We start from the raw sequence: 23,784 nt of genomic DNA, 5'->3' as shown, positions 1-23,784 counted from the left end.
ATGGAAAGTATCTGAAAGAGGAGTTAAGTGAGATGCAATAATTTAAATAAAATTCATAAGTTACTGCAAATAGAAAATATTCCAAATGAAAACTTAGCAAACTAAGATCCTTAATTGTTCTTAAATTATCACAAATTAAATATTTACTCACTTAATTTTTGTTTCGTAATAAATTTTCAAAAATATCACAAAAGATTATTTGTTGTAATAAAGTGAATAACATACAAACTGTACATTTTACAATTTTTAATTCAAATATTTAAAATAATGTATATATATTTTTATATTATTCATCTGCCATTTGGACTAAAATACTTTTTTCTTCAGTGTTTGTATTAAAAATCTTCTTCAAGCCGCCTCTTTAACACTGATTTTGTTTTTAATTTAAACGTAACTGAATATACAATCCTTAGTATGTATGTAAAAATATATCTATATATATATGATTTGCGATCGGCATTCAGTCATTAATTTCGTTTCGGATAATAACATGGGAAAGTTTTGTGGCAACTCTTTCAAATTATGCGTAAAATCATAATGTGTGGAACCGAGAGCGAGAATCGAAAATGAAAATGAAATTTTTCAATATTTTAAACAACATGCGCAGTATACGAAACATTTTCATGCTCATCAATACAGAAACATAAAATAGAGCATCGTGCGAGACGCGTGTAGAATTTCATAAGCCGCGACAAGGACATGCTCGGGAGCTGGAGACAGGGCGAAAGGCGCCGTGAGAAAATAAAATCGTTGAACGTAGCCGAGCACACTTCAGTGGAGGAGAAGAGGAAAGTCTTTCACTTGTGCCACTCTCTTTCGCCAATTCCCGAGACGACGCGCCAAAATGTTGTCGAAAAGTCGTAAAAATAAAATCTTGTTTGGATGAGGACAACGCGTCTATGTACTTGAGCACTGTTCTAATTGCTGATTAAAAAATTGTTATATTTGAACCAGGACGAGGCAGAGTCGTAAAAGATCTCGTCAGCCCCTACGGATTTTAATGGCATTTTTATCGATATTTGAATAGGCGGCACCAACGATCTGTTTGGACATTTCGACAACATTTTTACGATGCCAAACTAAAAAGTAGGCGACTCTCAAGTGGGTCGCCGTCCCATTCAGTCCGACGTGTCTCTGATTTCAGTTAACCTCTGTGGCAATTAAAGACTCATACTGTGTATTAATATAGAAAATCAAAATTTAAAAAAATTCCAAAAAAGTACAAAAAAATGTATATGCATATTTAAAATGTTTTCTACTGATAACACGATCTCGCTGACTCTTACTAATGCTTGGGACACATGCCAAAGGCCGACGTACGATTTTTGTTTACACTTTGAAATAATTGACTCTATAGACTCATTACATATCATATATGTCTGTATGTATGTAGGTCTGTATATATGCAACCTTAAATCATATTTGTGTATATATATTTTTCACATAGATTTATTCGATTTGAACTGCTTCAGCGTTCAGCCTCATTAACAAATTTCCAATTTATTAAAAATACAAAATATGTATGTATGTACAATGTACAATGTATGTATTTCACATTTTCAATATTGTGCTCGTAGGTTGCTTGTGGCAGTGATTTATATTGAACTTTAACCTTAACCTTGCGTAGACGTCACAAATATGTTAACACGAGTTTCAAGCATGTCCGTACCAAAAATATATTTTAATTCATTCTCGTAATTAAACAGTTAAACTAAAAGTTATAATATACTTTCTAGTCGAAATTCTGTATATCTGATCACACATTCAACTTACAAAAGTTAATTTGCCTTAATCAATTCGTAAATTGAACATCTTTAAGCATGAATTTTTGTATGTAAGTGAAAATATTTTAACGCTTTCAATTGCAGTAAGAATGTTGAATTCCAATTTGGATTTATCGATATTTTCCAATTTTTCCAAATCATATTTGTGTATATGTCAAGTTAACTTTATAAATGGTGAAATTATGACATATAGAAAGAAACCTATTCAAAATCCAACAGATTTTAACTTTATTGTTGTTCAAAGACAATTTTAAAGACTTTTGTGCAAATTTATTAGATATATTGGATGGAAAACAGTTATTCGAGTGTAAATGAATAAAAGAAAAAGGTTAATTTCATATTTTTATTGAATTTGTCATGTATGACTATTTTCATTAAAATATGTGTCAAACTTTGGATGTGCAAAAGTTAAATTTTTGTCACAGGGCAAAAACGTTCTAAAATCTATCAAATACCCATTTATTTAAAACTGAAACTTTGAACTTTGGTTATTTCTGCCATTGCCTAACAACTGTCGCACAGTGCCGCCCCAAAAGCTTACCCACATGCTACACCAAAAGTTCTCACACTAGACAACAACAACCAACAACTTTCGCCCCCCAAAACAAACCCCACACCCCACCCAACTGGCAACGTCATGCTTTGTTTGGCCCGATAAGGCAACGCCTGCCTTACATTGCCTTATAAACAAAAATGCATTGAGCACAAATGCTAATAACGGTAAATGACCTCAAAAAAACAGAATGTAAATTGTGGCTGCAAGTGCATAAATGCTCAAGTCAGGGTTAAAGGCTTTGTGTGTCTGTGTGTGGCTTGGGGATTGAGATTTTTGAAAACTCTGTTTTGGGTTGGCAAGCTTGAAAGGAGTGCGTGTCAACAAACAAATCTGGGCAAAGTAGTTTCCAAAGCATTAAGCATAAATCATCAGTGAGCCCTGAAGAATGTCAGCCAAGCACAAGTGCGAGATGCTAATGATGTGATTTATTACAGACCTGCGAGCTGTGTTCCTTAAGGATACGTGCGTGCTTGTGTGTGCGAGTGTGCAAGTGTGTGGGTAGGTGCTGCGTTTCACACTTGAATTGCAACTGTCAATGAGCCGCAGCGTAGAACAGTCCATCTTGAAAATATCAGATGCCCCGTGTTTATGGCAAAAACATAAAGTAGAAAAAAATTTAAAAAAAAAATAAAATAAAAACTTGGATACTCACAGCACACACAAATGAGTTTTTTATAGCCAGTGCATATAAAACCATAGAGGTTCAAATTAAGCAAGCAATGCATTCGTGTATTTGTATATCCCACGAGACTCGGCCCAGGCATATATTTCTCAAAATATATGTGCACACATATTTATGTATTTATGTATGGATGCGTGGCGCACACTTAAGCCATTGGGCTTAACATTATTTTGACATATTTATGGTGCCCAAAAATGGGTTTGCCTTGGCACTAACAAGTGTCAACTAGACCCAACCAACAAAAAAAAAAACTATCTCACATATCATCTATCGACGCTGATGTATTTATGTATTTTTAATACACATTTCCAACATTGCTCCTCATAAATATTATCCTTGCTTGGTAATTGAATATCCCGAATATTATTTCGCACTTGAGCCAGACTAGTACTGATCTGTAGCTGCACGGCTATTATCAGCATCGTTATCTGGTAGGAATATAATGGCCATTAGTTCTACTGGTATATGGCTTTTGATAATATCAATTAAAGCGCTTCAAGTCAAGTGCCCTGCGGTCGCTCTGGCTGCTGTAAGTGCACAACAATAGCTCTTTATCTGGCCCACTTTATGACCCCTAACAACATGTCTTTAACACTCTTTTTAATTGCAACGCCATTTTTTGGGCTTGTCTTGTGATAAGGATGTTTGCTGGTAGAGCTAAATTCTTTAGTTAACAAGTGTTTTCCATTTTTGTTCAATCATTTCGCATAGTTCTTATCACATTTATAAATAATTATATTATATAATAAAAACATAATGTTTGATAAGCATATATATATATATATATATATATATATCAATCATATACGATATTAATAACCAGCTAACCTCGCATTTAAAAGCAGTAAGCAAAACATTTTTTTTCTCCAACAGATCTTCTAACTTTGGTTTCCAGATGGTTGCCAATCATTTCAGCAGTTACTGAAAGTGAATAAATAAATACATGCGCTAACAAAGCAAATTTGTACAAATTACCCAATATACTTTAGCTAATTTGAAATATAAACAACAAGCAAATCATAGTGAAACGCCACATGCGCCTGAGCTCAACAGCATATCCAAATAAATAAACACTCTGCCCGGGACTCATAGAGACCCACGAACTTTATGTAATATTACTTACTTGGTGACACACACACACACATATTTGATGCACATTTCGAGCTGAAGAGTTTTTCCCACAGATAGAGTAAACAGCACTTGAACCTATTTAAATAGACGTCATATTAAAAACTGTCGAAAAGCCGCGATCAAACCAAACTGATCAGCACTAATCGAGCAACGGCCCAAAGCGGCCATTGCCTGAGTGCCGCTAAACCAGGTAGATTGTTGGCCCAGGTAAGCGAGCAATTTGTTGCAAGGTAAACAGAAAATGGAAACACGCGCCGACAGGATCAAAATTGATCGTGACAAGAAAAGGACGACACTCGCATATCGGCCAATTGTTGTTTGTTATTCATGTACGTGGTCACGAGCTGCTTTTGGGTTCGGGTTCGGATTCGGGTTATGGCTAAAAGGTCTGGTCTAGAGGCTTCCTTCCCTCTGCTTCTCGCTGCGTGCCAAAGCAAATAAACAAAATGGTCATAAATTTGTTTTGGCGGACAGCGTCAAGCAAAATTATTGTTGTTTCATTGTTGGGTTATATAATTTTGAATATATTTTTTTCTAATTAGGGCGTCTACTTCCAATCACTGTGGTTATTGTGCTTTTTCTAAGTCAAATGTTGATTTTATGTTCTTTTAACTGTCTGACAGTAGGTGATGTCTCAACAAGTAGATTGTACATTTTCCTTGGAAGTTTCGAATTTAAGAGCTCATATATAACATAAAAAATATATTTTATAGCAAATTTCTTGTTGAAAACTAAATTTAAATTAAAGTTTTTAAGACTATATTAACTTGTATATTTTTATTATTTATCATCGACAAATATTAATCGACACAAAAACTACATTAAGTGAGAATCTTTAATTAGATTATAAATTTTAAAAAACAATAACGTACATATAATTAAATCAAAGCTTAACATTTATAAAAATTGTATTAAAATATAAATCGAATCAGACTAGATATTAGAGAGTGCAAACATACATTTTAAATTAAAAATAAATATTAATAATTGTAAATTAAAAATAAACATTAATAATTTTGAATACAACAAAAATATATGTCTCATGAGTCTATGAGTTCCTTGTTATCGAGCGCATTCCGTATAAAATAATTCTGCAAAAATCACAGCTACCATAAAATAACTTAAAATTTATATATTTATGTTTGCTGTCGAATAAAGACAACTTCAGTGAGCACGTGCCGTGGATTCATTCATACGAATCACTTTTAGAATTTCCACATTAAAAACCAATTAGTAATGTGCAAGGGAACTAAAACAATTCATTCATCGGCAGCCAGGAATTTCCCGAGTCAGTTTATGAATGAAACCCGAAAATTGTGCAAACAAAAAGCAAAAACAAAAAAAAACGCTACTCAAACTCATTAATTTTTATGCGGCAAGCATGCGACTACCATTTGGCAGTGAAAGTAAGGTTGGGTAATTAAACTCGGCACACAATGCAAACCAATGGACATCGTCTGGCTCTGGCTCTGGCTCTGGATCTGGCTGTGGTCCGGGTATCGTGGTCTGTGTCTTCGTCAGCGCGTCAACGTCTTGGTCATATCCTGTTAAACACATTACGAACAGGTAGAGTCCAAAAGGTACTTAGAGAGACACGCGCTGTCAATGCCTCCAAATAGAGCAGTACTCATCTTCTAGAGTAGTAGGTGCGGTCTGGCTCTTGTTATGGGTCGGGTCTGTGTTTGGTATAGTTTGCATGGATCCTAGATATTGGCTCGAATTGTGTATTAAGTGCTCCGTTGCTGGTGCTTATTCTTGTTCTTGTTCTTGTTCGTGTGGCAATCAAGACAAATACTCGTAGGCAGAAATGTATCTATGTATATGTGTATCTTGTCTCTGACGATATTTGTTTGCTATTTGTTTGTCTTTCGGGATTTCACAAAAATTCTTTTTATACGTTACAATTTTTATGTTTAATTTAAGTATGTACACGAACATGTGTCTGTCTGTGTTCCTGTGTGTGTGTGTGTGTACGTCATGTAAATTGTGTTTCCGTGATTTGGTTTCGGTTTTGGTTTTAGGTTCGTTTTTTTTTTTATTTTCTTGTTTTTGGTTTTTGCGGTATTTGTTGTCGCGGTTTCTTCCATTGTTCTTAAACAAACGAATCGTATGCGGCTCCTCTGTTTGCGATGCATTTTACAAGAATATGTCATCATCACTATGCACGTGTTGCTGTTTGCATAGAGTTCAAGTTGTGATTCCTCTTGTCCTGGTCCCGGTTCGAGTTCAGGTTTGTTTTGGTCGTTTCAAAATCAAAACAGAACTATATACATTTTCTCCATATATGTGCAAATCCATTTTCGCTGGAAAATTACCGTTGAACAACAACGGTTTGATATTTAATATGGCCGCCCTAGGCTTCACTTTGACAGGAAGTCACAAGACTTAAATCGCTAAGAGTATATAGTATATATTTAAATGTATATATCTACACATAACTTTAACGTACATGAATATACATAAATATATTACATATGTAAATACTCATACATATATTTCTGTTGTTTTCCAATTCTTTCGAGGCAACGTCGCTTTTTTTTCTTCAACACATTTATTTTATTTTAATTTTTTTTTCCCATTTTTGTTTCATATAATGTACATTTTACTGTTGTTGCTGTTACTGTAGGGGCCTATTGATAAGGCCGTCATTGCCCGTCGACCGCATGCACACACATATATATATATATATATATATATATATATAAGTCGAGGGACCGCAGTTTTTGCTATGGTCGCAGCTCTGCTCGCACTCAATCCCATTTAAAATACATACTCTTACATACATATATATATACATACATAATGTATGTATGTATGTATGTATGTGGAGCACTTGTTCACTGACAGCGACCGTGTACAACGCACGTCTGCCTCAGCCGCCATCCACGTCTCCCATCCCCTTTCCAAGCAAGACCTACGCCTCCACCTCCACCTTCGCCCTTGCCATCTCGGAGCACTCACACTCAGTACAAACTGAGAGCTGCGCTTTTGGGTTCGTTGTTCGTCATGCTGGTTTCATGTGATCGTAATAATTCTGCCACTTTTAAGTATACAGTCATTTGCTCATAGTACTAACTACAAAGACAATTTACAACATCCATAGATGTACATAAAAGTATGTACTCTAGGACTTAACTGCAAGTTTTCTGTTCCAAGCAAGTGGTTGTGTTGTGGTCACTGTTTATCAACTTGGGATATGTGCATAATATTCTATTATTATGTTGTACATATTAAGTTGTACAAGTTGAGTTATACGTATATTAAAATAATATAATAACATGATTACTATAATAATAAAGATTTTTATATAAAAATATATTATTCTTATTCATTTTTACTTTGAACTGTTGATTATTATTCCCACAATAGTATTGAACATAGATATATAATACTCACAATGTGACTATAATTCAGCTAACCAAACATATGAGTCATTGTGACGCGTGCAAACCCCGTACGGAAATGACTCGATCATTGAGTAGTAATCCACGGTTAGCTTCAGATCCGACGCGCTCATTATGAGGGGCGTTCGACTAGACACATGTGGTCGATGGCCAATGATGAAACCGGAGGCAGAAGAACGGGCAATCGGGCATCAGGCATCGGACAACGGGCATCTGGCATCTGACTCGAAGCCAGCGTTCAATTTGTAATTTGTTTGTGCGCTTCGAGTTTTGGCATTTGGCTTGAGATTTCGTAGGCGTTAACCTTGTTTATGCGACCGCATAAATGTGTCACAGTGGGCACGCCGTACAAATGACAACTCTTTCGGGGATTCCGGGCGCCCCTTGGCTGTTGGTTAAACTCGTCACGTTTTGCGGTCAAATATTTTTATATATATATGTACATATATATTCAAAAAAGGATTTTCCATGCGCCGGCGCAATATTTTTCATATTTTTACCATACCGATTTCCCATCGCCGCAAACAATTTCGCTTTAAAAATTTTTGCATTGCTGCACGCCCACTGGAAATCAGTGTGATTATCACGCGGCACGGCCTACAAAGCCTACAGGAAATCGGACACGGAAAACTGACAACGGAAAACTGACAACGGACAACGGGACACGACACCCGCATCTGTCCGGTACGAACCGAGCGGCGACTTACTACTACAACTTTTCAAATGCTACTCGTGAGACTGAGACCCCGGTCCCACCAAAGCAATACGAGTAAAATATTCTTGATTAAAACTTATCAGAGCACATTTCATATCACCTTTTCAAAAACGCAACAAGCAACAATAACAGCAACAACAACAGCTCGGTAGCTACTTTATTATCGGAGAAACGGTCGAACTCGTTACCCGCTCCCCGATCCCTGCTGGCCGGTGTGTGTAGTTTGGCTGCCTCTCCTCCGATTGGACGACCGGCGGCCGCAAGATATGGCTATCTGAGCCGGCGTAGCACCACCCAGCCCCACTGACGCCACACGGACAGAGAGAGTGAGAGAGAGCGAGAGAGAGAGCGAGAAGTCCGGAGACCAAACCCGATTTGATTAAGTTGCATCACGCGTCGGTCGCGAGACTATACTTATCGGACCAACTGTATGTCTCTCCGTTGTACACTGAACATATACAGTCACACACATATACATACATATACATATACATATATATGTGCGATTGTGCTTCTGTGTGTGTGCGCTCATATATCCTTATCAATTTTTCTATACGTTTGGAAAGGTTTTGTTTTGGTGACGATGACAACGGAAACTTGGGAAACACCGCCAACACTGATTGCCACTATCAGATGCGTTCATGTAAAAAAATAATAATAATAAACACCATCAGCCTCCATTAAACACTCAAATTAGTTAGAGCCGATTTAAAAGTTTGGATTGTCAAATCGAAATCGAGAACAGCATAAATATATTTTTCTCAATAAAATTGAGCTTTTCTTATTTTACTAATGCTATCAAATGTTTTGATACGCACAATAAATTGAATTGAATATTGAAATGCAAATTCGGGGAAAAAATCCAGTCACAACCTTTTTAGGCCTGCTTACCAGAAATTTGCTTATCATAAAAAAACAATACCTGCAAAATGGTGTACTCAGAATAAAATATATGAAATTAGTTTGTATAATAATTTCGAATACTACGCAGACTAATAATTGGAAATTTTACGTATTCGCAAAATAAATCATAAAACATATATAGTATTTAAACCACTAATGAGCTCACACATCAATACAAATATATAAGTATATATATATATAAGCATATATATATAGTATGTATATACATATATGTACATGTATACATTTTAGTAGTCGACAGCAAATAAACAACTCATAATGCTTGTCTAATGATCGAATAGACATCAAATCATGTGTATTATTTGATTACAAATAATACAGCAAAAGAGTCGCATAAATTATTCTATGCGATCGATTTTTTCATTGGGATTATAGTCTCGCACTAGACCTATAACCATACATACAATTTTAACCAGTGAATAAATTTATTAATGTATTCTGTATCGGAGCCATAAAAATAAAGCTTAAAAAAATTCATTGAATTGAATTCTTATATTTCTATCTGAAATTCGGATATGAATATATCCAATTAGATGAATTATTAAGTACCATAATTAGTATTCGATTGTCATCGAATTTAAGTACGATTTAGAACGCCGAATATCTGGCGAGCATCACAATTTCAATTGCTTAAGTCGAAGTACAACAAATTTAAATAAAATCAACAAGGAGATCCCCCAAGAGTCTGCTTAAGTGTCTGCTGAAAACAACAATGCCAATATAAAAAGAAAAATACCCAAAAATCAATAAGATAACATTGTGAAAATGGAAAAGATAACCGAAATGTGCAAAGGAACTTCTATTGCAAGCGAAACGCCGGTCGCTGTGACGTCACGACAAGTGATAAAAAGTACAATGCACACAAAGAACATATTGCAAACGGTGGTGATAAGGGGCAAACGAGTAGCCGAGAGACTGTCAAACAATGGCCGAAGAGTCAGATAAGAAGGTAAACAACCTGCATAGAAGAAACTTTAAGCAGGCGCCGTCGTCGAACCGCTAGAAAGAAAAGGGCCCGGATCCTTAACTGCGATAATATGGACTATTGTGTGGGTGTGGCAGCCCTATCAGCACACATATCAGGCAACTCCATGCCAAAGCCCGGAAGACGCTAAAGATAATACTGCAGACTAAAGAAGCATAAGAATCTCAGCCTACCAAAGATGTTTGTATGTATTAATTCATACGTACATACATATATCAGACGGGCATTAAATATATATGCACAGACATACAGAGCCAATATGGCTGCTCCCGGAGGGAACTCGTCGACTTGGGCTTATCAGCTCTGGCTTTGCTTTGCTTTCCTTTTGTTTTGCTTTGCTTTGCATCGGTTTGTTTTTGGTGGCGCGCATTCAACATGCCAGCGATAATTTAATTTAAATATAAAATATAAATGACCATTTAAATAGAATTAAATAGCGGGTATTACAATAAGCGAAACACCAGCAACAAGATAAGCCCAACTCAACAAACGCCAACAATAACAACAATATATACTAAAGAAATTGAAAAATGCTCCCAGCTGAAGCTGGAATTCATAAATAATCCAGCACAGTTCCATACTCAAGTATATACTGTATATAATTATGTATAAATATATTTGTATATACATATGTACAATCTTTAGTCGCATCATCGTGACGGTGCTGGATGGAGATAAGCAGCAGATTTCAGAAATAAACTCAAACACCCGACAGCAATATTGAAAACCAAAGCTATTTCTACTAAAAAAGAAAAAATTGAAAAAATATGTAAAACGCGTCTCAATGTTTGGTAAGGGGTCAATTGTGTTTACTAGCTGTGCCCGGCCAGAGTGTTCAGCTACTGATAAGACTGTGGAGCGTTCTCTCTAAAGAGAATCTAATGCACCAAGTCAAATGAATCGAAATTGTATTAGAAGTAAGGCAAAAAATTTTGTATTTGCTTTAAAATGAGTTTTTGATTCATATTTGTATATATATACAATTATATTATTTTATGAAATGTACTGTTTTTAAAATTCAGTTCTATTTTGACTTTCGTTAATGTTTTTTTCTTATTTCATAAGTAAATAATAAAAAGTCATTATTCATAATTCAACTTGGAATGGAAATAAATATGAAAACTATTTTGTCTATAGAATCCAGTTGGGGAAAAGATATTGCTAGCGCATATTTAATATACATATATATATTTTTTTTGGACTTATGGTGCTTCTTTGTGGAACATAAAAAAATCAATGGAAATCTTAATCTTTAATTATTTATTATTATTTAAAAAATGTACATTGCATTGCTTGAACTAGTTCAATGAGCATTAAAACTTTCAATATGCGACAACCCTGAGCGCAATTTTAGCCACTTAAATGCTGCAACTGGAATATCAACACATGTGATAAGGTCGGCGCTCTTAGGTCTTTAGATAAGCCCGCTCGGAAAATGACAGCTAAGCAAATCAAGGTCCGATTAGTTTAAATTAAACTATATTACAGATCAGACTCGCAATTTGCTGAAAAATGTCACAAAAAGATCAATTTACATTTCGGCGTGCGGATAAAACGGATATGAAAGCAGTGCAAGAGATGATACAGGTAGGAGATGAAATATAAACACACATATGCCATAAAGTATTCCATATCCCCAGGAACTAGCTGATTTCGAGCGTATGAGCCAAGGTCCCGAGCTGACCGTGGAGGGTAAGTGGAGTTTCAAGACAATTTTGTCACCTTATTTTAATTATTTCCCACACACAGATCTGATACGCGATGCCGGGCTAGATGGCGGACCCGAATATTGTCAAGTCTATGTGCTCAATGACAATGTCACAAGGTAAATACCACTAAAAATTGATAAGAACGTAGAAAGCTAGGCGTCAAAATGAAAGACGTAAGGCAAATGTTTACTGGCCAAACAATTTTGAGTGCCAGCCAAATAACAAATCTGTTTGGCAAACATTTGTGCCCGTTGCTCGTTGGACGGCAGCTTATCAGGCGACTTGATAAAACGCTTGATACATATATGAATATTTGTCTCAACAGCTCGAGCATTGGCTATGCGATCTGCTTCAACTCGTACTCCACGTGGCAGGGACGTTCCCTGTTCCTCGAGGATCTCTATGTGCGTCCTGCTTATCGTAAACTCGGCGCCGGTGCGCGCATCTTTCGCGAAGTGGCCGCCATGGCCGTAAAACTGGACTGCCGACGACTGGACTTCCACGTGCTCAGCTGGAATCCGGCGCGTGAGTTCTACGATCATCTGGGCGCTACGGACTTAACGGCAACAGAAAACTGGCACTTTTACCGCGTGGAGCAACAACAATTGGTGAAACTGGCCAAAGAATTGGATCTTTAATTCCGCATGCTTTATTGTTAGGCTAGTTTAACAATTTGATGCTTATTACAATAAATAATACTTGGCTATAGAAATTTGGCTGTTCACTGTTCGGCGCTCACACTCGCTATAACATGGATCTGCATGCTCTTGGTCGAGTTGTACACCTGGCCGGGCGGAAATGGATGCACCTTGGAGTGCGCATCGGCCTTATTCTTGCCACCCTCGGTATATTTCGACAGTCGTATGCTGGGCATAGGCAAAAAGCCAGTGCTCAGCGGCATAACATCCAGCGATATAGAATGGCTATCCACATCCCTCATGGATACGACACCTGCAAGAAAATATAGTATGAGTAAGTAAGAAGTTTACGATTAATCAAATAAGACAAAGCAATAATTTGTTTGTGTTAACAAAAGTCCAATTAAAAGCCTAACTACTTTAAGATCAGAAGGTCGGCAAGCCGAACACATAATTTGATTACTATTAAAAACGCCTAGAAGCTTACGCTTATGCAGTAAATAAGATATTTTGTGTTCTATGTGATATAAAAATTAACATTTTTTCGGGTTAAGTTTGTATTAAATAAATCTTTTAGAGTTATGGTGCGCTCTTGAAAATTTTGAATGTATTCCTGTTTTGACTGTTTAGAAGTCACACCGAATAAATCAAGTCATCATTTAGAAGATTTACGAACCAAAATCAATGTAAACTTTGAAAATAACCAAACTTGTTGATATTCTAAATAACAATATATTCACATCCAGGAAAAAAATAATCATTTTTATTTACTCTAAGCTTGTAGGCGTTATAGTGAGTGCAACTGCGAGTGTTTATAAACCAAAGACTTACCCATGTCTTAATATGCATTATAAAAGTGTGTGATAAGAAATTAGAATTAAAAAATAAAAAGCACATATATAGATAGGGAAATGAAAAGTGGACAAACGACAACTCACCAGCGGAACGACCACAAACTGCCCACAGATTCTGATCATTAAGCACCTCGTACATTAGATCCACATACGGATTCTCATTGACCTTGGTGATCTTCAGATTCAAATTGCAAACGGTGCGTAGGCGGCACAGTTCGCTCGTCTCCAGCTGTGCCTGCAGCTTGAACAGCGTTGAATAGTCAACCAGATCGAAGGCACAGCCATAATTACGCCAGACGGGCGTTTGGCCAAGCGTTGCATATTTGACCACGAAATGCACCTTGACAATGGACAGCTCGTGCTCCGTTTTCAGAGGCTCCACCTGAATCTCGTACAAGTAGGTGACTGTCAGCGATTTGTAAATCTCCTGCAATCGGTCACTTTTGTAATAAAAAATAACATTTTACTTTTTGATTTTGATGACTCACAATTGGTTGCTGTGACTCTGGATTGAGATCGAGCAGACGCACGCCAGGCACATCGCACTTGACCTTGGCATGCTGCAGCTGCAGCCGTGCATACAGACCCTTCATAATGACCTGCAAGAACTTTTGGGTACCGCATGTGTGCAGCCGGCAAGTGGCCTCCATGGCCGACTGAAACTCGATGGGTATCTGCAGCTCGTTGCGCGACCAGGGACAGCTTAGTGTTATGTGATGTTCGTGTTGTTTGGCCATTTTGCGACCGGGCATATCTGTGAGTACCTCCAGCGGAATGCGACGCTCCTCGAAAGACTTGAAATGCAAAAGCGGCACAAGGAGGACATTCTCAAAGCTGGCATCATTATTGCAATTAGACGCATCTGGCTCCCGAGTCTGACGTATGCGCAGATTTTTGGAACAGCGCAACGTGATCTTTGCATCAGCGGGAAAGATGAAACTGCCGCCGGCGACATGCAAATTGATGGGCTGCACAATGCCAGCGATGAGTGTTTTAAATTCAAGTGAGGCGCTTGCCGGCTTGGTGCATATCTCAAAGATAGGCGGCTGCACACTCGCAGACAACGGCTCCGATAGAAACTCCAGGCTGGACATGCTCAGGCATAGCTGCTTAAACTGCCAGCGACCGACGCGTGTCGCCTTCGCCTTGAGCTCGATAAGATTAATGCCCGGCTGCAGGCTAATATTCTCGGCTACCACAATATTCGTGAAATCCGCCTGCATGCTGGGCGACAGTTTGCGCTTGGTGCTGCTAGTCCGTCGCACCGGCTGCTTAGTCTTGGGCGTATCGCAGACCACAGAGGCACAGTTGAGTGAGTTATCCTGCTTGTGGAACAGCTGCAGTGTGATCTTCAGCCGAGATGCGCACTCCTTGTGCTGTATATTCGAAAGAGCAGCTTCCTGTAATGGTGTCTCCAGTACGGGGGCTACATTGAGTTCATAGCAGAGTTTTATGCATTCGGCGACAATACCACGTGGATACAAACTCTCCACCTTTAACTGCACCAGCAAATGATCATCTTGGATTATGGGCTTAGGATTGAGCACCTCCATGTCCAGTATGCGAAAATGATCCTCGAGCACACAATAGTTGGCATTCTCTAGGGAAGGCTGTGCGGACAGCGTTGTCTTCAACGTTTTCAACGACTTTAAGAACTCATCAAAATAAAAAGTGCGCACAAGTGTCTCCAACTCTGCACAGCAGGAGATGGAGCTGCATGTTTTGGTGTATGCCAGCGAATCACCCATTTTCCGATAGCAATTGGCCAGCTCCAGCAACGTCTGTGAACTCAGTGTATGCCAGTTCTCCGCCTTCAGTTCGCGCAACAGATCCGTGAAGAAACCCACAGCCTTGTGTGGCTCATTCAAAGCGCAATAGAATTTGCCAAGATCGAGGCCAACCAATCGCGCAGAGCGTAAGCGCGCCACGTGTTTGTAGGTGCTAATAGCCAGCTCTGCCAACTCCAGATAGAGCTTCTGAAATGTCTGATTCGAACCGAGGGCCTCTTTCAACTGTTGCGCCGCTGACAATTTGGGCTTTCTATTCGGTGAACGATCGCGCAGCTGAGGCATAGCCTGTAGAAACTGCTGCTGTGGCGGCGCATCGCCAATGCCCGAGGACAGTTGGACGACAATGTGCAGCTGCTCCGAACTAGGCGTGCAACCCGGCAATAGGCCACATAATTTTCCGAGCTCATACAGCTTATCCTTGGCCAAATTCCAAATGGGTGCACAGTGCTGGAAGCAGGTCACCTCGTTGGGTTCCATGGCCTGTTCGCATAGCTGCAGCACTTCCAGAGCGCAGACAAACTCCCAGCAGCACAGAGCGCCCTCCTGGCAATCCAACTTAATGTACTCCACCTCACGCAGGGTAGAAAACAAGAAACCCAGCAAACGCTTGGCGATCTCTGGTATATCATTAGATGTCAACAGAAGATAGGCCTGCCGCTCGAATAAATAGTTGCGAAATTCCAGTAGGGAGACGCCCTCCTGACGTATCTTCTGGCGCATCTCGAACTTATCGACGCGACTCAGACAGATGCCATGGAAAGCGCTGAGTGGAAGTTTAAAGTAGGCCAACCACTGTTGCTTCTCATTGAAGCCGGTGTGCGTAATGAACTGCGAGAACATAGCATCCAATTCATCATACTGGATTAGCGCCTCTGTGGGCAATTCCAGTTTTTCGAATATCAGCGCCAGATCTTCCTGCATAAAAAAGTATTGACGAAAATCCCAATCATCATGGTTGCGTTTCTCTCTCTTGCTGCGTATTAGCTCCTCATATTTGGCTATATTCCGATTGAAGCTTGTGAGCATCAGGAAACGTATGCGCTGCACCAAACAGCGAAAGGATTCCGTTGATTTCTGCTCGAATTTCGCTGGATTCAATACGGAAATACAGCGATCATCGTTTTTGCTTCCAAAATCCAAACGTATCTTATCCAACACTGTGGTACGAGGCAGCAAATTCTTTGTTTTGCGCATATCCAGTGTCTCCACCAATAGAATCATCCAATCGGAGATGCCATAGCTGGTCAGAAGCTTAAGCCAAGCATCGATTTCCTCTCGAATCGTTGATTTGTACGTGTCAATGTCCTAAAAACCAAATATTTATTTTTTAAAAGGCATCCAATTGTAGGTTAATTAAATTGGAAACATTGCTATGCAATCTAAGCGCTAAGCTAATCAGCACCATAAACCACATACACACAGACTCACATTGCATTCCGTGACAAATATATGCAATATAGGGTGTTCCAAAATGCTCCAGTCGCCATGTTTGTATCGCTCCAGTGGCTCCACACTAAACTGTTGCGTTTGAGCCTCCAGGCGAACATGTTTTGTTGGCCGTTGAAAGGTGCGTCGCCATTCGCAAGTGTCCAAAGGAATCGCATTTAGAATTTGCGATTCCAGCGATCGAAATAGTGGAAAAGAACCAGAATCTGGAAAAAGGCGTACTTTACAAAAGGGAAGATATATATATATAGATTACTACTTACATGTAATTATGGGCTTAATCTGCATTATGTCAGTTTTTAATGGTTTATTTTCATTTGATATAGCTTTTTGGGGAGAGTGCGAAGCAAATCAGTCAACGTACAATGCACAACAAAATATCAGCTGTTATCGGTGCAAGAGCGACATATGATTTTGACTACAAAAACTTTACAGTCTGCTTAAATGTTAAGGCCACCGCGCAAAAATAACAGCATAAGCAGAGTTTATTTTGCTCCAATATGCATATAAATGTAGCAAAACTATACTATTTTTAGTGTTATATTTTTAATAATATTTCTTGGAATTGTTATTAGTATAGCAGTTAGTTTTAAAATAGTAAATAGCGAATGGGACTTTAATTTGAATTGAGCATCTGCTAACAGCAAGCAAGTGTCCAGCAATAAATAACAGAGCCATTGCGAGTCATTTGTCAGCTGATATCTCTGCAAGAGATGTGAACTCCACACCGATAACCGATAAATTCGTCGAACAGCTGACTGCGGGCGAAAGCTGAGAAATTTGTTAGAAACAATGCAGTGGAATTAAAAAACGTATCTAGTTAAACGGGGAAAACAATCAAAAACACCTATATGCTAAGTTAAATAATTGATTAAGTGCACACACAAATAGCTATTTTCGAATATGGATATGGCACGTAGCATATTCGGTCGTGACCATGAGGGTTACGTGGGCCGTGAAGAACATACGGTAAAAATTTAATTGAGATGACAGATTTCTTATCAAGCTAATTAAAATTGCTGACTTTTCATGCTGCCAGCAGCGCAAATTACAGAACTTGGGTTCCGAAGACGATATTGGTGAACTGCCGCCAATGATGGAGGAATTAAGTGTTGCAGACGGCTTGCGTCCAAATCCTGGAGGACCTTTCTCAGCGCTAACACCCTCAATGTGGCCCCAGGAGATTCTGGCCAAGCTAGGAGGCGAATCGGAACTGGCGGTTGCAGATCCCAATGATCAGCCCGATTATCGTTTTGATGAATTTGGTTTTCGAGTCGAGGAGGAGGATGGACCCGAACAAAGTTCGAATAAATTGCTCAGCATACCATTTATAGAGGATGCACAGCAGCGCTTACAGTGGATCGCCCACTTAGAGTTTGCCCACAACAAGGAAGCCAACGAACTGAGCTGGGAGCATGTGGAGTTGCTACTGCAGCGCACCGAGAAGCTGCGCAAAATGGTTCAAAACGGCATACCTCACAGTCTGCGACCTCAAATGTGGATGCGTCTCTCTGGTGCACTGTCCAAAAAGCAAAAAAGCGAGACTAGCTATCAGGATATAGTCAAAGGTACGCGTATTATTACGAATATTAGATTTATTTTAAAATTATAGTTTTCTTTAGTGCATTAGTTTTCTTCGCGCATTTATAGATTGCTTTTATTTTTGGTTTTTTGACAGCTTCCAGCAACGATCAATTAATGACATCGAAGCAAATAGAAAAAGATCTGTTGCGCATATTGCCGACGAATGCGTGCTTTAGTCATCCAAATGGAACGGGCATACCGAGACTGCGTCGCATACTGCGCGGCATTGCGTGGCTCTTTCCCGACATTGGCTACTGTCAGGGAACCGGAGTGATTGTTGCCTGCCTGCTGCTGTTCATGGAGGAGGAGAATGCATTCTGGATGATGGTCACCATTGTAGAGGATCTTCTGCCGGCCTCATACTATAGCTCAACGTTGCTAGGCATCCAGGCGGACCAGCGGGTGATGCAGACCCTAATTGCCAATTATTTGGCCAGCGTGGATGAGTCGCTGAAGCGTCACGACATCGATCTGTCGCTGATAACGTTGCACTGGTTTCTCACGCTCTTTGCAAATGTGGTGCACATGAAAATACTGGTGCGCATCTGGGACTGGTTCTTCTACGAGGGCTCCATTGTGCTGTTCCAGCTAACGCTGGGCATGCTCAAGGTCAAGGAAGCGGATCTCAAACACTTGGAAAACTCTGCACAGATATTCAATTCGCTATCCATGTGCTGCGAAGTAGACGACGTTGAGGTGCTTTTCCGTCAGGCGCTAGAGGTGGGCGGCTCGTTAAGTCAAACCGTTATCGATACGCATCGACGGCGTCATCTGGCCTATTTGATGGCCGATCAGGGCCATCAGATTGGCAATCCGGAGGCAGCAGCCAATCTGCCCAAGCAGCAGCTGTCGCGACGGCAAGTGCGCAAAAGTAAATCCATACTGGAGGCGATTCTGTTTCGCAGCGATCCCGAAGCGGAGCAGCTAAAGAACAAGAATATACGGCAAACCGAAATTCTGGTCGATCTGCGCGAGGCCATACTGAAGGTAGGCCGTCACTTCATAACCATCGAACCGAAACTGGCTGGCCACATCCAGCTGACGGCCAACTACAGCACCGAATCGCATGCCAAGGATCACGAGAACTTCATCAATGTGGCACGCACGCGGAAGCGGCGAGCCAAAGCTTTGCATGACTTTGAGCGGCATGATGACGATGAATTGGGCTTCCGGCGCAACGATATCATAACCATAATTAGCCAAAAGGATGAGCATTGCTGGGTGGGTGAGTTGAATGGCTTGCGGGGCTGGTTTCCCGCAAAGTTTGTCCAACTGCTCGATGAGCGCAGCAAATTGTATACCTCCGCTGGAGATGATGCCATTTCGGAAACGGTCACGGATCTCGTGCGCGGTACCTTGGCGCCGGCGATTAAAGCATTCCTTGAGCATGGCATGAAACGGCCCACATTTCTGGGCGGGCCCATACATCCGTGGCTATTCATCGAGGAGGTCTCCTCGCTGGAGGTGGAAAAGGACTTTAAATCGGTGTACAGCCGTCTGGTTCTGTGCAAAACCTATCGTCTGGATGAGGACGGCAAGGTATTGACGCCCGAAGAGCTGCTCTATCGCTGCGTCCAGGCAATCAATCAGACCCACGACAATGCCCATGCCCAAATGGATGTGAAGCTGCGCTCGCTCATTTGCCTGGGCCTCAATGAACAGGTGCTGCATCTGTGGCTTGAGGTGCTCTGCGCATGCCAGGAGGTAGTACAGAAATGGTATCACACCTGGAGCTTTATTGATTCACCCGGTTGGGTGCAAATCAAATGCGAATTGCGTATCCTCTCACAGTTTGCCTTTAACCTGAATCCGGACTGGGAGTTGCCGCCCAAGCGTGGCAAGGAGTCGCAGCCACTGAAGGATGGTGTGCGCGACATGCTTGTCAAGCATCATTTGTTCTCCTGGGACCTGTGAGTCAGCTTATTGTGGGATGGCTTTTAAAACATTAATTTTTATAGATTCCTTTATGTGTGTACAATCATGCTCGCTGCCTAATCCGCCATCTAAATCCTAAGTATTCAATCTGAACAAAAGCTGCGCGTTAGTATCTCATGCTTTCATTTCGTGTGCAATCTTCTCTAAGAATCGAACAGCTTCGGCGTGTCGAAGTTTAAATATTCTTGCAGACTTGTTTGTTTCTTAGCTTATTGAGAAAACTATCTAATTCTCCTTCATTCCTCAGTCGGCTTTTTGTTAAATTAGGCTCTGCAAGAATATCAATTTAGCTTGTAAAATATCTCTTTGTGTTGTTGTAAGCTTAACTTAAGTGCAGTCTACCTTAAGCCCCATTCGCACAGATATACATATATATACATATACATATACATTTAAATGTAGACTTTGCTATTGAATTAAAATATATCCATCCATAATTGTAGCTCCCACACACAACAAGAACACACACAGAATTGTACTTAATTATAAACGTAACGTACCTTTGAATTTAAATCAAATCTTATAAAGTATTTATAATATATATATACCTAGATATTTAACGGTCTAAAATGCATTTCATTAAAGTTTAAAATATATATATATATATATAAATTGTATATAAAGTTGACTTGTCTTCTTGTTTGTGTTAAACTAATTACAGACCAGTCCCAAATAATCATCCATCAAAGTTCCTATAGCAAACTGCGAAAATATGAATACTATGATAAACCAAACAAACAAATTTTATATTTTAACCACTTACAATGCCGGTGGCATCCACACGTGTGCCGACAATCTTGAGGCGTATTTTATCCTCACCCGAGATGACCACATCCTCGTCTTTGGATTTGTAGCAAGGCGGATTTCCGTTCGGACAGAATTGCATATCAGCGGGAATGGACTGTAAGATTTGCGTAAATTTGCTGTGCAAAGTTATTGTAAAGTTAACATACATGATGCGATATAAAGCAGGATAATGGTCCAATTTCGGCAAACATGCCAACTTTATTTATCTGCTTTACGACAGCGTCCAGCACTTCACCTTTGAAGGGCCGAAAGACGATTGCCTTGTATTTCACTGGATATACGACAAAGCCCTGGCCCGGCTGTATTACACCGGAGCCAATTAGATCTATCGTTGTGACAGCTATCACGAAACCATATTTGCCAGTACACGTGCCCTCCACCTCCGAGTAGAGCTTCTGCTTCACCGTCTCCAGCAATTGTGGACCGAAATAGCGCGGATGCAGCAGAATTTCGTGTTCGAGGGAAATCTATGTGACATTTGGTTAGGCAAAAGTTCCAGAACGTATTCGTAGTTGTTACTTACGTGATAAAACATATTTGTTGCAATTACTTTCTTATTTTCAGCTGCAAATTAATATATTTGCCAATGGCATAAAAAACGCGCAAGCAACAAAACATTAACTGTTATCGTTATCGATAACAACTCATTGCCGGCATATTATATTTATCTGTACAGCTGTGTACAGTGCTGAAAATTGATACTAAGATAGAAGGCGGTTATTTTGAAAAAACATATTGCACGTTTATTCGCCCATCCACACATTATTGTCCATCCATCACTAAAAAAACCAACAAGTTAACTAATCTATTCTTCTTTGAGATTGAGTACCAGCTCTTGTGCCCGACCTCCTGACCGAAAGATGCGCACATAAGCCGATTTAACTCCAAACCTCAAAATGGCTGCGATTGGCAAATAATACATAAAAAAGTCCATAAGCCAAATTCTAAAATTGAAATACCATCGAATAACGGCATATTTGTGCATATATGTCACCAAAAATAGACCATAGCTAACAATGAAACGATCCCACAAGTTCATGTCATAATAGTATTGCCTTTGCTGTGGATCTGGCTGCTCCCCATCCAAATAGTCAAAGCTGTAATACTCGTAGCCCTTGACATAAGCCAGGCGCTTGGTGAAGAAAATATTCGCTTGCACCGATAGCATCGTATTGACATGCCAAAGTCCATGAATCAGTGCTTCTGTCATACGATGGAAGTCATCATTGGTCTGCTCCAGTGCCGGCCTATAAACTTTTCTCATAACAATTGCCAAACGCTCTTTGGACTCTGCCCAATTGCGGCCACAGATATTGTACTCATCTTTAATGCCCAACAAATGGCCCAGCACACGCCACATATGCGTTGTGGCCTCCAGGAAGTCATCATCCTTCAGGTGGATTCGATGTGCACCCAGCGTTATAAAGCCAATGAATCCGAACTGTGTCAACGCCAGATCCTTTTGCGTTATCCGCCCGGCAGCAAGTCGCTGACAGGCGCGACTGGACCTCGAGTGTGCCTGCCTCACAGACGCAATGCTTGTCCAGAATTTACCATTCGGATCATCTATCGAATTAAAATACCAGGCTTGGGCGTGAAAGATGGTGCGCAAATAGCGACGATAGGCACTCAGCGTATTCGAAGATTGACGCGTGCAAATGAGCACGCGCAGTATCGAGGGTATGGCAAGCACGGCAATCAATCCAGCCAACATTCCAGACGTCATCACAAAGCGATATTTTCGAAAATATCCTTGTCCGCTGAACAGATGTAAAACAAAAGAGATACAAGTTGTTAAGTAGTGAATGAAATAAAAAAATAAGTTAATATTCAATAATTAACAAATTCAATTAATCGAACTCCAAACAGAACATTAAAAACAAAATCAGCAACGCGCCCATCTCTATCATAAGCTGATAATATTCTTCAATTATAGCACCTACCGCTTGAATAACTGTTCATTGTACCATGACGGCAGCTCCAGCTCTGCCCCGCTGTCGCCCTCCTGGCTACCATTGGTCAGAAGACGGTCTAAATAGCTTTCGGCCCGCTCGTTATTCGCCTCCGCTAAACCGTTGCTTCGGTCTACGTGCATCTTTCCATACGCAGATGTCAAAAAGAAAGTAAAAAAACAAACAATCACAACAAGTTACAACAACAAGAAGAGAAAGTTTCTCGGTGGTTCTCTTGTTACATGCACTCACCGCCGCTGGAATGTTTTATTGCACAAAAACGTTGCTTGTTCCGCTTACGAGTTGACTAAACAAACTAATTGACAAATATTAGCACATTCGCGAAATTGTATTTGCATAGGCAGGTTTAGCAATTTATCCGCCGCGCACTCGAACAATAGATGTTCTCACTAAGCTGCCTCAAGTTACACTGCTAGCTGTGCACTTCAAAACACCTTCAACCACCCACTGATCCGAAGGGCTTTGACTTTAATTATAGCCGATGAGTGAAGCTACAGAGTTGCGCGCCAATTGTTTAAATTTTTTGCTATAAGCTTTAATTTATACTTGTTTATTGGCTAAGAGTTGTCATCTGTATTAAGTCTGTTTTAATATGCACTTCTGCTGCAATGTTATTTATCGTTATCGAAGTACCGTTGACCAGGGATGGCATCAATAAAAAAATATGAATTTCTGTTGTTCTTAATACAAAGTGAGCCAGAGATATTTAAGCAACTAAATAAGTTCTATTTTTAATATTTAATATGGGAATAAAATTTATAATTGAAAAGAATTAGATTCTATACATAAGCCTTTGCTTTTTCCTTTGAAAGCGATAATATTTTGTTTTTCAAATCGGGCAAATATTGTACTCAATTCTATTTTCAT

The 23,784-nt window shown here is 39.8% G+C and overlaps 5 protein-coding genes across 9 annotated transcripts; 2 read left to right on the top strand and 3 right to left on the bottom strand.

Annotated features, from left to right (window-relative positions):
• The first annotated feature begins 4,344 nt into the window (after positions 1-4,344).
• LOC6563495 (thialysine N-epsilon-acetyltransferase) lies at positions 4,345-12,602 on the top strand. 2 transcript variants are annotated; one of them, XM_043215109.1, is made up of 5 exons: positions 4,345-4,360; positions 11,670-11,768; positions 11,822-11,873; positions 11,931-12,006; positions 12,216-12,602. In XM_043215109.1, the coding sequence occupies exons 2-5, from the start codon at positions 11,694-11,696 to the stop codon at positions 12,526-12,528; spliced, it is 516 nt and encodes a 171-aa protein (XP_043071044.1). In that variant the 5' UTR covers positions 4,345-4,360; positions 11,670-11,693; the 3' UTR covers positions 12,529-12,602. The 2 variants fall into 2 exon arrangements, with proteins under 2 accessions (XP_043071044.1, XP_043071043.1); XM_043215108.1 differs by lacking the exon at positions 4,345-4,360 and adding an exon at positions 11,571-11,591.
• Positions 12,517-16,987, bottom strand: LOC6563496 (trafficking protein particle complex subunit 10). 2 transcript variants are annotated; one of them, XM_032736936.2, is made up of 6 exons: positions 16,882-16,955; positions 16,601-16,824; positions 13,871-16,477; positions 13,467-13,809; positions 13,360-13,365; positions 12,517-12,841 (listed from the first exon to the last, which is right to left on the bottom strand). In XM_032736936.2, the coding sequence occupies exons 1-6, from the start codon at positions 16,904-16,906 to the stop codon at positions 12,612-12,614; spliced, it is 3,435 nt and encodes a 1,144-aa protein (XP_032592827.1). In that variant the 5' UTR covers positions 16,907-16,955; the 3' UTR covers positions 12,517-12,611. The 2 variants fall into 2 exon arrangements, with proteins under 2 accessions (XP_032592827.1, XP_001989518.1); XM_001989482.2 differs by lacking the exon at positions 13,360-13,365 and having other exon boundaries at positions 16,882-16,987.
• Positions 16,988-17,383: 396 nt separating this feature from the next.
• On the top strand, positions 17,384-20,684 carry LOC6563147 (small G protein signaling modulator 3 homolog). Of its 2 annotated transcripts, none has more exons than XM_032737301.2 (3): positions 17,384-17,587; positions 17,658-18,186; positions 18,297-20,684. In XM_032737301.2, the coding sequence occupies exons 1-3, from the start codon at positions 17,522-17,524 to the stop codon at positions 20,114-20,116; spliced, it is 2,415 nt and encodes an 804-aa protein (XP_032593192.1). In that variant the 5' UTR covers positions 17,384-17,521; the 3' UTR covers positions 20,117-20,684. The 2 variants fall into 2 exon arrangements, with proteins under 2 accessions (XP_032593192.1, XP_001989519.1); XM_001989483.3 differs by having other exon boundaries at positions 17,385-17,587; positions 17,661-18,186; positions 18,297-20,683.
• Positions 20,685-20,741: 57 nt separating this feature from the next.
• On the bottom strand, positions 20,742-21,481 carry LOC6563148 (DNA-directed RNA polymerase II subunit RPB7). The gene is made up of 4 exons (XM_001989484.3): positions 21,468-21,481; positions 21,091-21,411; positions 20,901-21,038; positions 20,742-20,839 (listed from the first exon to the last, which is right to left on the bottom strand). The coding sequence occupies exons 1-4, from the start codon at positions 21,477-21,479 to the stop codon at positions 20,789-20,791; spliced, it is 522 nt and encodes a 173-aa protein (XP_001989520.1). The 5' UTR covers positions 21,480-21,481; the 3' UTR covers positions 20,742-20,788.
• Positions 21,482-21,664: 183 nt separating this feature from the next.
• LOC6563149 lies at positions 21,665-23,417 on the bottom strand. 2 transcript variants are annotated; one of them, XM_043214933.1, is made up of 3 exons: positions 23,149-23,417; positions 22,888-23,053; positions 21,665-22,704 (listed from the first exon to the last, which is right to left on the bottom strand). In XM_043214933.1, the coding sequence occupies exons 2-3, from the start codon at positions 23,037-23,039 to the stop codon at positions 21,750-21,752; spliced, it is 1,107 nt and encodes a 368-aa protein (XP_043070868.1). In that variant the 5' UTR covers positions 23,040-23,053; positions 23,149-23,417; the 3' UTR covers positions 21,665-21,749. The 2 variants fall into 2 exon arrangements, with proteins under 2 accessions (XP_043070868.1, XP_032592954.1); XM_032737063.2 differs by having other exon boundaries at positions 22,888-23,039; positions 23,149-23,416.
• Positions 23,418-23,784: the final 367 nt, after the last annotated feature.

This window comes from Drosophila grimshawi, unplaced genomic scaffold (genome assembly GCF_018153295.1).
Source record: "Drosophila grimshawi isolate 15287-2541.00 unplaced genomic scaffold, ASM1815329v1 contig_311, whole genome shotgun sequence".
Taxonomy (NCBI): Eukaryota; Metazoa; Arthropoda; class Insecta; order Diptera; family Drosophilidae; genus Drosophila; species Drosophila grimshawi.
Note: the sequence above shows the minus strand (reverse complement) of the source record. Positions and strands in the feature narration are given on the sequence as shown.

Bases quoted from the DNA above. Each gene is read 5' to 3' on its own strand.
- LOC6563148 (XM_001989484.3), bottom strand. The intron at 21,039-21,090 runs GTATGTTAACTT...CAAATCTTACAG, and splicing joins CCTGCTTTATATCGCATCAT to TCCATTCCCGCTGATATGCA. The intron at 20,840-20,900 runs GTAAGTGGTTAA...ATATTTTCGCAG, and splicing joins GTGTGGATGCCACCGGCATT to TTTGCTATAGGAACTTTGAT.
- LOC6563149 (XM_043214933.1), bottom strand. From the start codon at position 23,039: ATGCACGTAGACCGAAGCAACGGTTTAGCGGAGGCGAATAACGAGCGG. The intron at 22,705-22,887 runs GTAGGTGCTATA...ACATCTGTTCAG, and splicing joins AATGAACAGTTATTCAAGCG to CGGACAAGGATATTTTCGAA.
- LOC6563495 (XM_043215109.1), top strand. From the start codon at position 11,694: ATGTCACAAAAAGATCAATTTACATTTCGGCGTGCGGATAAAACGGAT. The intron at 11,769-11,821 runs GTAGGAGATGAA...CCATATCCCCAG, and splicing joins CAGTGCAAGAGATGATACAG to GAACTAGCTGATTTCGAGCG. The intron at 12,007-12,215 runs GTAAATACCACT...TTGTCTCAACAG, and splicing joins CTCAATGACAATGTCACAAG to CTCGAGCATTGGCTATGCGA.
- LOC6563496 (XM_032736936.2), bottom strand. From the start codon at position 16,906: ATGCAGATTAAGCCCATAATTACAT. The intron at 16,825-16,881 runs GTAAGTAGTAAT...GCCTTTTTCCAG, and splicing joins GATTAAGCCCATAATTACAT to ATTCTGGTTCTTTTCCACTA. The intron at 16,478-16,600 runs GTGAGTCTGTGT...TTTGGTTTTTAG, and splicing joins TATTTGTCACGGAATGCAAT to GACATTGACACGTACAAATC.
- LOC6563147 (XM_032737301.2), top strand. From the start codon at position 17,522: ATGGATATGGCACGTAGCATATTCGGTCGTGACCATGAGGGTTACGTG. The intron at 17,588-17,657 runs GTAAAAATTTAA...TCATGCTGCCAG, and splicing joins TGGGCCGTGAAGAACATACG to CAGCGCAAATTACAGAACTT. The intron at 18,187-18,296 runs GTACGCGTATTA...GTTTTTTGACAG, and splicing joins CTATCAGGATATAGTCAAAG to CTTCCAGCAACGATCAATTA.